Source organism: Nelumbo lutea, chromosome 4, assembly GCF_056320005.1.
Source record: "Nelumbo lutea isolate HS-2025 chromosome 4, American lotus-T2T, whole genome shotgun sequence".
Classification (NCBI taxonomy): domain Eukaryota; kingdom Viridiplantae; phylum Streptophyta; class Magnoliopsida; order Proteales; family Nelumbonaceae; genus Nelumbo; species Nelumbo lutea.
In genome coordinates, this window is record NC_142687.1 from 5,763,683 (window position 1) to 5,779,689 (window position 16,007).

Sequence of the window (16,007 nt, forward strand, 5' to 3'; positions counted from 1 at the left end):
CTTCAATTACACTTCGTCAAATAAAAGGGAAGGTAGTAGAAACATAAGAGCAAAACTAGGCAGAGCTTTGTGTAATCAATAGTGGAAAGATCTATTTGCAAAAACTATAGTTAAGGTTTTCATATCCTTTGAGTCAGATCATTTACCGAATTTGGTTAGTAATGAAAGAACTAGTAAGTGGAGGAGGAGACTGTTCAGAATGAAAGCAATGTGGTTGGATCATGAGAATTTTCAAGAGACAATGGAGAGGAATTGGTCTAGATCTCAATCGGGAGCAATTCAAGATCAATTTTAGAAAAAAAAAATTGTTAATCTTAAGAAAATCTTAAAAGTTTGGAATAAAGAAATCTTTGGAAATTTGAGAAGAAACATTGATAGGCTCAAGTTGGAAATAGAGACAAAACTAAACAAGAAAGATCTTAAGGACAAAGAAAATCTGAATAGACTAGAGGCAAATCTAGGAGTTTGGCTAAAAAGAGAAGAGTAGATGTGAGCCAAAAAATCAAGGATAAATTGACTTCAATGTGGGGATAAATTGACTTCAGTCCTTAACAATGAAAACTAGAAACATAATTCGTCATTTGGAAAAGGAACCTAGAATATGGGTAGATATTGAGGAGCAAATAGAAGAAACTATTTATCAACATTTGGGAGGAATTTTCAAATTTTCAAACCCCCAAGGAAGTGAAAAAAATCTTTGTAATCTGGAGGAAAATCAAAACAATCTTGTTTCAAATGGCTCCTCTAAAAGCTCTTGGTCCCGATGGCTTTCAAAACCTATTTTTTTCAAAAATTCTAGAATGTGATGGACAGAGACCTTATCAATGCTACCAAGGATTTCTTCAATGGAAACAAATTGCTAAGTGACTTCAATCAAACCTACATTGCCCTAATTCCGAAAACCAAAAACCCAACCAATGCCATCCATTTCAGGCCTATCAGTCTTTGCAATACAATTTACAAAGTTATAGCAAAAGTCCTGGTTAACAAAGTCAAACCTTTGTGCAATAAAATCATAAGTGAAAATCAAAGTGCTTTCACTCCAGGAAGACTAATCCAAGATAACATTTTAGTGGCTCATGAAGTGATCAACTTTATGAAAAAATCAATAGGAAAAAAATCTTGGATGACTCTAAAGTTGGACATAAGGATGGCTTATGATAGAGTGGAATGGACTTTTTTTTGGAAAAAGTAATGGGAAAACTGGGTTTTGGAAGAAAATGGACAAAAGAGGTTATGGATTTTGTTCTGAAGCTTTATCTTCTCAGAAAAAAAAAAAATCCTAGAATCAAGTTAAATAGATTTTGCCTTATAATTTCTCACATTTTCTTTGTAGATGATAGTTTCTTCTTCACTAGGGCTACTCCCCTAAGAAGATCAAATTCTTTTAAAAATATCTTATGGCCAATAGGTAAACCTGTCAAAATCTGATATTTTTCTTTATTTTTTCCAAAAAAAAATCTGCATCCAATACTCCAAAAGATGATGCCTAAAAGTCTAGGCATAAAAAGAATAGAAAAGCCTGATATCTATCTAGGTATCTCAACTGGTTTTGGTAAGTCAAAAAGGGATCTTTTCCATTTCCTTATTGAAAGATTTGAGGCAAAAACCTCTAACTGACATAAGAAATTGCTATCTTAGAGGGGCAAAGAAGTTCTTATAAAGTCAATCCTAACCACCATCCCTTTATATACAATGACTTGCTTCTTACTGCCAAAAAAGTGTGTGATGAGCTAGCCAAGGTACATAGGAAATTCTAGTAGGGTGCTTCACAAAACTAGAAAAAATATCAATTAGGTGAGTTGGAAGAAAATAAGTAGGAATAAAAATGATGGGGCTTAGGTTTCAGAGACCCATACAACTTCAATCTGGCACTTTTTTTCCAAACAAGCTTGGAGGCTATGTATAGAAGACAATAACCTATGGGTTAGATTAACTAGAGCAAAGTATCTTAGAGGCAATGAATTTTTGAATGATAATCTTCCAAAGAGAGGCTCTTGGGGTTAGCAAAATTTGCTTGTAGGAAGGGAAATTCTCAGACTGAGTGCTTGCTAGGATGTTAATACGAGTGAAAAAAAAATCAAGAATTGGAAAGATCCATGGTTATGGGATATCCCAAGCTCCAAGCTAATGAACCCGAAACCTCCAAGACCCAACCCAATCTTTGTTAGTGATCTCATCGATCAATATAGGAGATATTGGAGTGTGAACTTGATCAGAAATACTTTCTCGGAGTTTGTTATTCTAAAGATTAATCTAGCTCAAGGTAACTGGGAAAATAGACTAACCTGGAAAGGAAGCTCCTCTAGCAAATCCTCAATCAAGTCAGCTTACTTTTTGGCTAAGAATTTCATAATTCAAGATCTAGACTCTTCTCAAGAGAGTCAAAATAGCCTAAACAAGAAGCTTTGGAAAGAAATCTGGAAAATAAAAATCGATCCAAAAATTAAAATGTTTGTTTGGAAGTGTTGTTGGAATGGTGTGTAGCTGTGGGAGAAAATATTGCTTCAAAAGGTATCATTGATTCTTCAGTATGCCAAGTTTGTGGCAAGGAGAGCATGCGCTATTGAGATGAACATGCAAAACTAACCTGGTTTGGGTCTTTTAGCTACAACATTGACATGACAGATAATTTCCAATCTTTTGGGGCTTTGTTGAGTCATTGGATAGAAAAATGTTCTCAAATTTTAGTAAGGAAAGAAGAGCTTTTGAGTTTCTTTACTTTGTTAATTTGGTCAATTTGGAAAACTAGGAATACCTCCATCTTTGAAAACTCCAAACTTGATCCTTACATAACCCTCTAGAATTGTAATAGGGCTTTGGAAGGAGAGGGTGAAGACTTTGCTGCCATGATGGCAAAATACTTTGCAAGGTCAAGTTAGATTGTCCAACCAATGTTTTTGGCAAGCTCCCCTAAAAAGCTATATTAAAGTAAATGTGGACGTGAGCTTTAAAGATCCTGGGGTAGCTAGTTTTGGAATTGCGATCATTGTGGTCACATTTTGACAATCTCTTTCGGTCCTACACCAAGTTCTTCTCCACTTCAAGCAAAAGTTGTGGCTTGTTTAAAAGGAATCCAACTGATGCATCGACTCTTTGCTAGAAATTTCATTTTGGAAAGTGATAACTTGACTCTAGTTCAAGCCTTGAAACCTAAGGATTTGGCATCTGTCAATGAAGCTCACTTCTTATGCAAGGATATTCTTTTTTTTTTTTTTTTTTTTTTTTTTTTTTTTTTTTTTGTAATGGGGTTGAGCTCTTATATATATAAACAAGGAAGTTTAGAATTTTTTTCCTTTTTTTTTGAAGTTTTTATTTTTTAATTCCATGTCATTTTTTAAACAACCAATGAGATGCACTTTCCCAATAACCTAAATAATCTATTCTCCTAAACTATTTCCCCCACTATCCCCCACTTTCTCCAAAATTATCTCTAATTCCTATTTATCTCTAAAATTATCTCTAACTTAGTAGTGTGTTTCTCTTTTAAATTATCTATAATTCCTATTTACTATCTCCCTTACTTTTTATTATATCTATCTAAAGAAAGTTTGGATAAAAAAATGTAAGAATTATTTAAATATTCTAACAAAATTATATAACAACTTTAAAATATTTATTAAAAACACAAAATATAATTTTATATTTTTACAAAATATATCACGAAATTATGTACTAACAATTTAAATAATTTTCAATTATTTAATAATATGTAATATCTTTAAATAAATAAAATTCAGATGTCAAAAATTTTTGAATATTTTATAGATTATTTAAATATTTAAATAACTAAATATTTATCATAAATAGATTTTAAATAGTTAAGATAATGAAATTATGTAATAAATTAAAAAAGTTTCTTCAAAGTAGAAATATGGGAAATTTCCCAATTTTTATATTAAAATTTATATTTAAAATAAAAAATATTAATATATATCCATGGTTAGGTAGTTAGATTTTGGTTGGTTTACAAATGGCCAAAGTGAAACTGATTCGACTTGGTCAAATTGGAAAATTTTTTAATCAAAGCCGACCTAAAATACTAGAAAACTGATAAACTCGAGCCGAGTTGATCGAGTTAGTCGGTTTCATCAGTTTGATGAATAAACCTAACTGAAATTAACTATTGTTATTTTATATTATAACAAATTTATTAAAAATAGTATATAAAATATGAATAATTATTAATTATTTAAAAAGTTGAAAATATAAAACAATTGTATACTCTTATGTGTTTCTATTAGGGTCATTTACTAGAACACACCTTATAGTTTTACATATTTACTTAAACCTACATTATAGTTTTCATTTTACTAAAACATCACATATGTTTTACAACTTATTTACTTAATCAACCTTTAATTAAGGAGTGTTTATTTTGTCATTAGGCCCATGATTTCTTATTCCAAAATTACTCTTAACACTTTTTTGTATAGAAAACAAAATTGACCAAATATAGCCAATATAGTGGTTGCCTTTGTCTTATTAAGGCCAAAAATGGTATTTTTATTTTTTTCTTTTGATTAAATTTATTAAAATGAACATTAAGGTCAATACTATCATTTTTCACTATTATCTAATGAAAATTTGATTAAATCCATTACAAATTATAAATGATTTTTTAATAAAATACTAATTATATAATAGATTTTAATAAATCAATAAAAATATAAAAAATATTTTAATAAATGACCATTTTTATTATTTAGCTTTAGTTTAATAAATCCCGTGGAATAGCTCATATGTTAACCAAAAGAGGTTTGAATGATGCTGGGGAATTCTTACAGGCGATGCCAAGATGGCTGGGCCATTGGGCTACTAGGTTGAACCCAACAATTCGATCGGTAACCCTTTTGTTTCTGTTTTCAATGAAGTTTAATTTCTATACCAAAAATAAACTGAGTTTTTTTATTAATACCAGAAAAACACTGAGTTTTTCTTCGCTCCTTCTATTAAGGACGCTTGCGTCCTTCCAAGAACCCTCTGAACGGCCATTTTGGTTGCAATTGCAACGGAGGAGCGAAGTGAACCAGCCGCAGCCGCAGCCGCCCACTCCTTTTTCTGGTGAACGGTGCCTGCGTGCATGGTGTGGACTTACTGTTTTCTTTGGTAATACAAATCTTCTGTTCACCAAACCTCTGTGGCTGTGAGGCTGTGGACGTTACTTGCCAGCATCTGTGAGCGTAAGTTACAGTGAGCGAGAGAGAAGCTAGAGATGGTGAGAGAGGCTTTGGTGGCTTGCAGCGATAGGAGCATGAGTTTAGGAATAACCGTGTGGGACATGAATACTGGTGATCGGCTACTCCACATACCCACTTGTGCTTCTCCTTTTCATGGATTGCTTTGCTTGAGGAACCAGTTTCTTGTGGCCTCTCAAGCGCATAAACATGGGTCTTTTGGTGGTGGTGCCATTTTCCTCTGGCCCTTGAACAAGGTCATTAGTCTATCTCCCTTCATTATTGAAACAATATATGCATACATCAGATTTATTTTTATATTTGTGGTCACAAATCAATTTACGTATGTGCTTGTAAAAAGTTTTGGATTGCGTTTATTTGTTTAATTCTTGCAAAACTCCATTTATTTGCTTATTTGCTTATTTGTTTTGCATCAATTCTTTTCATGTATTTATTTTGTTTGGTTCTACATTTGCTTGTAGATTATTCAGATCTGACTGATCATCTCTTTGTGTGTCCTTATCAGTTTCAGCGTTTACATGCAATTCGCTTTTTTTTTTTAATCATCAACGGATCCTTCATTGTTTTTTTCAGTTGCTACTTGATAATGTGGTAGGAATTCTTCCCGGTTGATTGCATTTTTTTTTTTTTTGTAAAAACGATTGCGTTGCTTATCCATTCATCAGTCATTTCTACTTTTTTATACGTATATCCTCTCTGGTTTATTTTGGGTTCGCTTTTTTCCCTTATTGTTTTCTTGTTCAAGAGTCAAAACCCATCTCATACCTTCATCCAATTATTCCCTTCTCAATAATCAATTTCCAAAAAAAAAAAGATCGAGCAAAGAATGGCAGAATTACATAATCACTTTCGAACATTTCTTATATGATATGAATATTTAATTTACGAGGTTCCCTTGCATTGTTCTGTTGTAATATGGTTTCTATCTTGTTATGGGATTCAGCCTCAATCTCCTCTCCGAAGTTATCCTATAGAGGCCATTGGGCCAATTTCCTCCACGAAGGATGGACTTTATCTTGTTGGCGGAGCTCTTTCTGGAAATGCGTATGTTTGGGAGGTAAGTAAGAATGTCTCCTCGTTTAGTTGGTTTAGCTTCTTTACGGGTCTATTAAAAGGAGATCTTCTACATCATAAGCTGTTACTCTGATCCTGTCTATTTTCTATATTCTAATTTGTTTTCCTGGATATCTTTGCAAGGGTTTTATAATAATCCAAAAGAATGTGCTTGATGAAATGGTTTCAACTTACAATAAGTTATTATTTGGCCCCATTGATGTTGTATCTGTTTAACGATGGGCTCATTGATGGAAATTTTAATCTAAAGGTTCTGTGTTTCAATGCTAGAATCCATGACATTGTTGAATTCCTTTTTAGATTATGAGTGGAAGACTGCTAAAGACTTGGCGTGCTCATCCGAAAGCTTTGAACTGTCTGGCCTTTTCTGGTGATGATTCTCTTCTTATTTCTGGTTCTTGTGATGGTGTGATCCGTATATGGTCTATGATCAGGTAAGGACCAAATATGCACACTTCATTAGTTTACAGCTTGTGCAGTTCAGTTTTTAAGGAATTAAATTCTCTCCCATTCGTGTGTTAATATGTTGCTTAATCCATCCATATGGAAGTTTGCTGGACGTGACAGATAGTGGAAGCTTGCCTTCTTTTATCCATTGCTGGTCTGAGCACCACTCCTCCATAACTGGTTTTTTAACTACAGGCAGCTCAAGCTCAGTTTTGGTATCAAGCTCTATGGATGGCACTTGCAAGGTCCATAAAACAAATTCTATGTACACTTTGCTGTAGTAGTTCTAGTCTGCCTCTTATTGTTTATTTTTGGGTAAATCTGACTCTTCTTACTCTAAGAGAATTATTTCGTATTTTATAGGTCTGGGACTTGATCTCAGGAAGGCTTTGTCATACGCAAGCTTTTCCAACATCTGTGACTGCAATTGCTCTTGATTCTGAAGAGCAGATATTGTTTTCTGGAATTGCAGATGGTAGGATATTTGTCAACATGCTCAATGTTGGACTTGGACTTGAAAACTCTGCTGTCATTTCAGAAGGCCCCTCAATGGTGCTAAGAGGACACAAGTAATGTATGATGGTCTCAAGTTTCTAAAAACACATTGGAGGTTTTACTTGAATTAGAGACTTGAATCAACCGAGTAATAGCATTCCTTGATTGTGCCTGTTGAACTAATGTCCATCTTACTGATAAAAGAAAACAATGTCCATCTTCCATTAGAACTTTGCCAGCTATTCTTTTATAGATGATGAACTTATGGGTTCAAATGCCATGAAAAACTAACATTAAATGAGTTGGTTATGCATGGATACCACAAACTCCACGAGGGAATTAACAAAACTGATATATTTATGCATATATTTTGAAAAATAGGAATCAGTTTTTTGATAATTGAAATAGGAATTGGTTTTTACAGATTAAATACTTTCAATAAGAAAATTCATCTATAAGCCAATAACCAAATCAAGTTGTACCACCTTAATTAGAACTGTAGTTCATGTATAGCCAGGACCAACATTGGGTAATGGCCTTTCATTGGTAAATCAAGATATGAATAAATGTGATGATTCTCAAGCCATCATATGAGTTATGGAACTGAGGGTCCTTTTGAATGGCTCTTCAGGGGATCCATAACCGCATTGACCTTCAGTTTTAGTGGATCATTGTTGATATCTGCATCAGAGGACTGCACTGTCTGCCTTTGGGATGTCTCGGATTGGGTAATCACTCGAAGATTCAACTATCAGAAAGGTAATTTTTTATTCTGTTTTGCTGTGCTGCTTTCTTCTTTCTAGTGAGTTGAATATTTAACCAAGTATACAAAATTTGAGATTTGGTTTGGTGTACAGTTCTGGCAAAAGTGAACAGAATAAAGTTTATACGTATCCTACTTTTTCATGCAGGGCGGATAACTAATCTAGTGGTGATCCCCCAGTCATCATTGGTTTCTGTTGTGGAAAACCATCAGAGAGTTTGTTGTGGGCTTCGTGTTCCTGTGCTGGACAAGTATCCTCAGCCAGTAAACAGCTCCAGTGGAACCGTCACTCTGCTACCTACATATTGTTCAATTGAAGATGGTAACATGACAACTTTTCGAAGTACTCATTCTCTTGACCAGCAGATCCTTGACTTGGAGGTTCTCTCTCTCTCTCATACACACACACATACAGAAGGAAAGGAAAAGGCCGAACAGGCCTCTGACATGTAAAATTAAAACCCGATTATTTCAATGGTTAATATCATGTGGAAGTGTATAGTTAACATTTGACTTTGGAGGTAAGACATGGTTGATCGAGTGCTCCTCTTCCAATGGGTGGTCTGGATTGCCCACATCATCTCTCCGTGAGATTGAAATAGTAGAGTACTTCCATCTACTACACCATGTCATGTATCATCTGACCTCAGTAATGTCATGTATATATGAATTGACTTATGCACGAGTTATATATGCAAGGAGCAGCCTTCTGAACCCTTTTTTTTTCGTAATTTTAGCAAGGGCGAACACCTGAAGCACTACAAATGAAGGTGGAGATGAGTGTTGAGAACCGAATGTGGGCAACGAGAATGGCGAAACACGTGACAGAGATGAACAGGCACTTGCAGTCACGTTTATTAGACTTGGTACGATACAGGTTATCATTATCTTCAGATCCTGATTTTTCTACAACCGAAAGGAGAAAGAAGCTCAAGCTTACAGTCCACAATCACGGAGGAACAATTAATCACTTGAGCCAATCCCATGATGAGGACAAAATAACGATTGAATGAAAAAGCTCAATGATGGGAAGGACAAAACAACATGGATAAATATATGGTCGTTATCAGGACAATAGGAATTACTACAGGGAAAGGCCAAAAGGGCATTAGGAATTTCTTGTTCTGTTTTGTTGTATTCTGATTCCCAGAGAAAGCACGAGCTCCAAACATCTGCCATTAAAGAGCTCTTGAGAAAAATATTTCTTGATTTAGCTTGGAAGATATGCAGTTCTAAAGTGAGGTTTCCTTAGCTCCTTCAGATATTACCATGAAAACTTCAGCAGAATTGTGCTATCAAATTCAAAACATCCAAAGAATGGCCACCAGTAAAATTCCAAGTAGCAACACCAGGCAGTAAGCTAGGCTTTCTGCGTTCTAAAGATATAATTGAATAGAGCAAAACAAAATTGGACTGCAATTGCTTTCAAATTTGATGGAATGGTGTACATCTCAACTATAACTGGGTCGTGATTACAAGGAGCAAATAAGAGTTGGGCTGCGTTTGGCATAAAGAATTTTCTCACCATTTTCCATGAACCGAAGGTAGCCCTAATCTTATTCTCATGATGTAAAATGTAAACACAGTGGTAGTCAGAGGATGGTTGTTTCCGAAGACCTGGGATTAGGGGTGTGGACCAAATCCAGTCCAATTAAATGTCTGGACCGTTCAATCTCTTCAAATGTGTTTTGATTTAGATTAATTCTAACCAAAAACCTGGTTCATTGACACCTATATTCTAATCTTATATCAATGAACCAGATGTTGGCTCCATTCACCCCAATCCAGGACAAGGTTCAATCCAATCTAAATACTTTGGATCATTAAATCTGGATTGGTGGGAAGCCAAAAAGTTTATTCTCCAACATGGGCAAGCCAAAAAGGAGACCGAGAACTACTAATTTGCTACTTGATTATAGGTTTTATTAATATGACGTAGAGAAACGCCTGCAACTTTCCAAATGACCTTGAATCTTGAGAATTCCATTCCATTATTACATTATAGCAAGAAGATATAATGAAGCTTTGATCATTTTCTTGAGTTTCCTAATTGGAAATGAGACATATTTGATATTTCAGCTCCAAAATGCTTTGCCACAAAATTCAGTTTAGGATAGTGGAATATTTTACGTGGAATTCAATTAATCTATGCTACCGAAAGTTGGCAAGTTGCAGGACCCACTTGAAATGTTTCATTTGACAGACACACATGGCTTGTTTTGTGAAGCGCAATTTCAATTTGCACCAGTGCAAAAATATTGTAGACATGTAGTGCAAATGAATCGAGTATTTTTTTTTTTTTTAATTTTGCTTCAGGTTTTACTCTGTTTTTGTCTATTTTCAGCCAGCGCTGATGAAGTAAAATAAAATTTTAAGTAAATCAAATTAAGGCCCTGTTTGGTTTACAGGAATAGGGGTCTGGAATCGGAATTGGAATGGGCTATTCTCATTCCAACTGTTTGGTTGGGTGGAGTCGGAATCTCATTCTCATTCCTACTGGAATAGCATTCCTCCATTTGAGGGAATGGCCATTCCCTGCCTCTTCCTTGGGAATGAGTTCTCATTCCTACTGATTTTAATTCTCATTCCTGTTTAAATCAAACAGACTATGGGAATGGAGCATTCTAATTCCGATTTTGGAAGATTTCGATTCAGATTTCGATTTTGATTCCGACTACGAACCAAACGGACCCTAAAATTCAATGGCTCGTTTCTGTTACCAAAAATTAAAAGTAGTTATAAGTTAATAGGTAAAATTGTGGGGAAAGTCTCAGTATTTAACCGAAACCCAGGGGACTTGTAAGCAATTTAATCTTTGGGATAATAAGTATGCTAGCATGCTTTGGACACGAACCAGTTGCCAGCTGGCTGTTCACGAGAATCTTTCTGACTTTAAAATATAAGTCAAGGCAATATGTCCACGTGTCGTTCAAATAACCGTAAATTGTTTCCACGGCGTGTGGTGTGGAGAATAGAGCGAGCGTAATCTTGGGCCGCTTGAACTGGTAAAGATCCTCTTCGATTGGGGTGAAATGATGAACTCAATTCCAATTCGGAATCCTTTAGGCCTTCTGGTTCTGGGTACAACCAAAACAAAAGGAGTGAACAACGGATGAGATTGATTGATTGTTCTTCCATTTTTACCCAAACATATCTCACTCCTCCTTTCCACCCTTCTCCTTGCCACTTGTCCAAAAAAATTTGGTCCACCAAAATTTTCATAATAGGAACGATTGTGATCTGCCACGCTGTCATTAATAAGCCATAAAAGATAACGGACGATGAGCCAGCTGCCAGCCAGCCAATCAGGGCTCTTTCGATTCTCATCTCACATGTGAATGTGATTGGCTTTTGTCTTTCACCGCTATCTTCCTGGGTACCGACGCAACTCGCAAGGAGTGGAGTGGAGCTGTGGAGGTGGTGGCCCAAAGTTAATAGTTGATGTTACCCGAGGCAGCGCTAATTTCCCAAAGTCCAAACAAGCCCCACTCTCCTTAAAAAGTCGAACCTCCACCCTAAAAGCCTAAACCCTCTTTCGCGTTTTCTTCTCCCTCTAAAACCTCTCGCCCGATAGTTCAACTCAACCTTCGCCGCCATGGCTGGAATCTGCTGCAGAAAGGCTGTGGCTCCACATCTAACAAAGTGGTTGAGGCTCGTAATGAGCCGATCCTACGGAGCATCCGCTGCACTTCAATACGATTACGACTACTACGAGGAGGAGGAGGAGGACTACGGGTCTGGCCGGGATCAGCGCTCAGCGGGGCCGATGGCAGATTCCGAAGGCTCGATCAAGGGGAGAGGAGTGCAGTGGGTGTTCATAGGCAATCCCAGCGCAAGGAAGCATCTCTATGCCGATAGGCTCTCCAAGATTCTTCAAGTCCCTCACATTTCCATGGGCGGCCTCGTCCGTCAGGAGCTTAATCGTCGTTCCTCCCTCTACAAACAGGTCCACAATCTATGTCTTCTTCTTCAATTTAGTTTTTCCTTCATCTTCTTTCGAGTTTTACTTTGAATTGATTTAGATTGTCTCAATCTTTACCAACATCTTTCTTTCTTGTTAGAGCTCGGTTCCTTTTTTTTTCCTCTCTCCTTCTCGTAAATTGATCAGTTAACATTGGCGAAGGTGACTTTCGCCTCAGTTATGGCCAATTGGCCAGAGTTCCTTGACAGGCCACCTGCCAGGTTTGATACCTCGGGTGGTAAATTTGACTTCATTCTGAGGGTGTTTCTGTCATTTGGCGGGGAATTGGTGGTCGCTCACTCTCTTGACTCAGAGAAACCCTAGCTGGCATCGTCCGTAGTTAACGCAAAGGATCAAGGACCTTACATAGGGTCTACTCGTGTGCAAAAAAAGTACGGGAGAATGACTGTTCAGCCCACCCCCAAGAATTCTTACCCCACCCTACCGTTGGGGTAGTTGCCCATTCAGAATTGATGCGGGTATTGGTGTTTAGCGTGGGGTGTTTGTCATTTTGAATTGTTGTAGATATGTGAAATTTAGAATTCTGCGATTGAGTGCAGTGTACTTTTATCTGATATCGTCGTTTTTGAGTCAAATTTCCATGATATCAATGGTGGACCATCGGAAGAGCTGATTATAATTCATTTGAAATTCCAGTTATATATTTTACACTGAACAAGCAAATTTTCTGTATTCTGGTTAAGTTCATTCGCATGGCGTACTCACTATTTTTTTCTCCAATTTATATTTTAGATTGCAAATGCAGTGAACCAAGGGAAGCTGGTTCCAGAAGATATTATATTTGGGCTTTTGTCAAAGAGGCTGGAAGAAGGATATTACAGAGGTGAAACCGGATTCATTCTCGATGGCATTCCTCGAACCCGAATTCAAGCTGTAAGTTGTAACCCTCTCTCTTTCAGTCAAATTCTTCGTAAGCTTGTGTTTAATATAAATTCTCATGCTGAATTGGTTGTTTCTTTCCAAGCATATATAAATTTCACTTTTAATTGCACGATCATGATAATTGACATGTTTTATGTCTGGGGGATGTTCCACCATGGCTTCTCGGTAACACTGTTCTTAAATGCCTGGAAATTGTTAAGATTCGAAGATGACTAAGTATTTACTTCTGACGATTTTTTTCTTAAATACTTCACAGGAGATCCTTGATCAAATTGCTGATATCAACCTGGTGGTGAATTTCAAATGCTCAGAGGATTGCCTGGTTAAAAAGCACCTGGGAAGTGGAATCTGTTCTCACTGTCGAGAATCCTCCCTTCATGAGAGCGGTTTGGGGTCAACAAGTATACTGAAACCATCCTCCCTTGATACAGAAGATGTCCGGAAAGAAAAACTCCGGATCCATGCAGAACAGGTATTTTACATTCTTGTTCAGGCTATCAAGTTTGATGACAAATGGTAATGATAATGGGTTTTCAGCTAATAGTTTCTTCCTGTTTCCATTTTCTGTATTCATATCCTTCACTTTTTTGAATAAGGAAGAACTAAAATGGAAGGATTAGTATGGTTCAAGGCTTCAAGCTTTTCCTTGCATTTTCCTGCTATCTTTACACCAAAACTAAAGGGGAGGGAGAAAAAGAAGCTGAAATTCTTGTCTTCATGATCATCTTCTTAAATTATGAGCTGAACTTCTGGGTTAATATTTCTAACTGGAAAATGATCTTTCCTCCAGAGCAAGCCATTGGAAGATTACTACAGGAAACAGAAGAAGCTTCTTGATTTTGAGGTTGCTAATGGACCTGGGGAAACGTGGCAAGGGCTTTTGGCCGCATTACATCTCAAGCACATCAATGCAAGCCACTCTTCATACAAATTGACAGTATGATTCAAATCAGTTTTGACTCCAACAGTCCCGTACCATTATAGGTTTAGTGTTGTAGTAAATATAAGCAAAGTGAGAAATGTAGAGTTGCTTTTCTCTGTCAAATATTTCTATGCGAGTTCGAAGATTTTGTATGCTGAGGACCCTCCCACAGTGAGCGCGACTTAATTTTGAGTTTGCAAGCTTGTAATTTAGTTCTGGCGAGATGAGATATAAAGAGAATCTGGTCTCTTTGAGTTGAAAAGGCTAAAGCTTTTTCTGTTATATTTTGATTTGAGATGAAATTTTCCATATATTATTTCATTTGAGAGTTGAAGGTTTGTTTTTTACTGTTTCCCACGGCATTTTAATTTCATACAAATTTACTAAGCAATATAGCAGGCATTTATTTTTATATTTTTTAGATAAAGGGCATTCATTAAAAAGGTGATAACAACAGAATCAACATACACAGTCACTTCGAAATTTTTGCTTACAATCAAAGAATGTGAAACAACATTTTTTCTTGTGCCGATTGGGTCATTTTTATATTCAAACTTCTACCCTTACCAACGAATCTGGATCTGCTGACCACAACATATTTACTGGCAACGTTCATCCAACTGCACATCGGGAATATCAGCGATGTAAAATATAATTGATGTTACTAATGCTTAGTTTGGAGTACAAATGCAAATATATACATATAAAATAATATAAAATATAAGGTTTTGCACACTACATATTTATATTTCTACTCTTTTCTAACTGAGCCTAATGTACGACTGGTGAACATAGTCAGGTCAGACGTCTAATAACATTTTATTGATTGTTAATATTGTTCAGTAGAATTTTGCAAAAAAAAAATAAATAAATAAATAAACAATGTTAGACTTAGACTATGTTTGTGAGTGCTTAAGTTAAAAATAAGTGCTTATTCGAATAAACACTTATTTGCATTAGGCATGTTTGGTAATCTTTTTCTTCAATAAGCACTTAAATAAGCATTTATGACTACTCTGTCCTTCATTTTCTTTCAAATTTTTAAAATATACCCTTACGAAAGAACTTTTATTAAATTATTTTTATAAAAAAACTTTTGTGAAAGCAAATCAATTTTGTGAGATTACTTCCATAAAATTCAACTAGGCATAATTTTATAAGTGGTATTTTAAAATTCAACTAAGGATAATTTTGGAAGAAAAAAAATTAAATCACTTAAAATTTTGAAAATTTGGACTTAAAAAATAAGCACTTATTTCAGGCTTATTTCCCAAATACCAATAAGTGCTAATATCCCAAATAAGCACTTATTTTGAATAAAAACTTATTTTTAAGCACTCCCAAACATAGCATTAGATTTAGGGCCCATTTGGCATGTCTTTTTGTGTGGTCTTTCGGTAGTTTACAAGCCAAGCGAATGAATTTTCAGTCTATTCCCGTTTGGTTCATGGAAGACCTAGCCGTTAAAAGCCAGAGCATCGGAAAGACACAAAAAACCCATTTTGGGCTTATTTCGAGAAGCTCCAAATGAAGCTTTTCACGTCTTTTGCGTTTTATTCTCATGCGAAAAGACATGGAAAGACACATAGAAAGATGTGATACTGTCAAACTAGCTTCGGGCTACTCAAATCTTCATGCAAAAGCTCAATGCGTCTTTTGACTGTCAAAATTACTAGAGGATCTTTCCAAAAGGACACACCAAATGGGCCCTTAGCTTTCCTCATTTGTGTACTTTTTTATAAAGTTAAAAATATAATTTTTTATTTATATTTGTATATCTATTTCATTTAATTAATCATTTGCCTATTTGAATTTAGAACAACATAGAATTCTACAAGAATTGATCTAATACCTAATAATAGTGAAAGAATGTAAATAAAAAAAAATTCTTTTTTAGTTCATAACTTGTAAAATAGGAAAATTTTATGATACCATGGCATCAGGAGAGCTTTCACCAATCAAAGCACCTCCATGAATTTTGATGAATACCGCCTGATTGATCACCTCTTTTTTGATATTGGTTGATTGATTGTGAATTTTAATTCAAAGGATTTAAGACTAGTGGGGACTAGGGAATAGCATTAGAAATGAGGGAAATTAATTCAAAAAGTTCTCTTCACTATCTTTAGGTGGTTTTTTGGCGTTGTAATTAGTTTTTGTTTTCGAAAACAAAGATCACTACCTACCTTAACATTGGACTTTTGTTGTCAATAAGTTAAGGACAAGACAAGAATGACTCCCAAG

General features: G+C 35.6%; 2 protein-coding genes across 3 annotated transcripts; both read left to right on the forward strand.

The window, feature by feature from the left end:
• Positions 1-4,906: 4,906 nt before the first annotated feature.
• LOC148853575 (protein ROOT INITIATION DEFECTIVE 3-like) lies at positions 4,907-9,244 on the forward strand. 2 transcript variants are annotated; one of them, XM_088985755.1, is made up of 8 exons: positions 4,907-5,434; positions 6,142-6,255; positions 6,573-6,706; positions 6,823-6,964; positions 7,083-7,288; positions 7,846-7,973; positions 8,126-8,358; positions 8,715-9,244. In XM_088985755.1, the coding sequence occupies exons 1-8, from the start codon at positions 5,216-5,218 to the stop codon at positions 8,988-8,990; spliced, it is 1,452 nt and encodes a 483-aa protein (XP_088841881.1). In that variant the 5' UTR covers positions 4,907-5,215; the 3' UTR covers positions 8,991-9,244. The 2 variants fall into 2 exon arrangements, with proteins under 2 accessions (XP_088841881.1, XP_088841883.1); XM_088985757.1 differs by having other exon boundaries at positions 4,943-5,434; positions 8,126-8,426.
• Positions 9,245-11,101: 1,857 nt separating this feature from the next.
• LOC148853576 (P-loop containing nucleoside triphosphate hydrolases superfamily protein) lies at positions 11,102-14,108 on the forward strand. The gene is made up of 4 exons (XM_088982117.1): positions 11,102-11,923; positions 12,692-12,832; positions 13,098-13,313; positions 13,632-14,108. Exons 1-4 carry the CDS (start codon positions 11,573-11,575, stop codon positions 13,782-13,784), a joined length of 861 nt encoding a protein of 286 aa, XP_088838243.1. The 5' UTR covers positions 11,102-11,572; the 3' UTR covers positions 13,785-14,108.
• Positions 14,109-16,007: the final 1,899 nt, after the last annotated feature.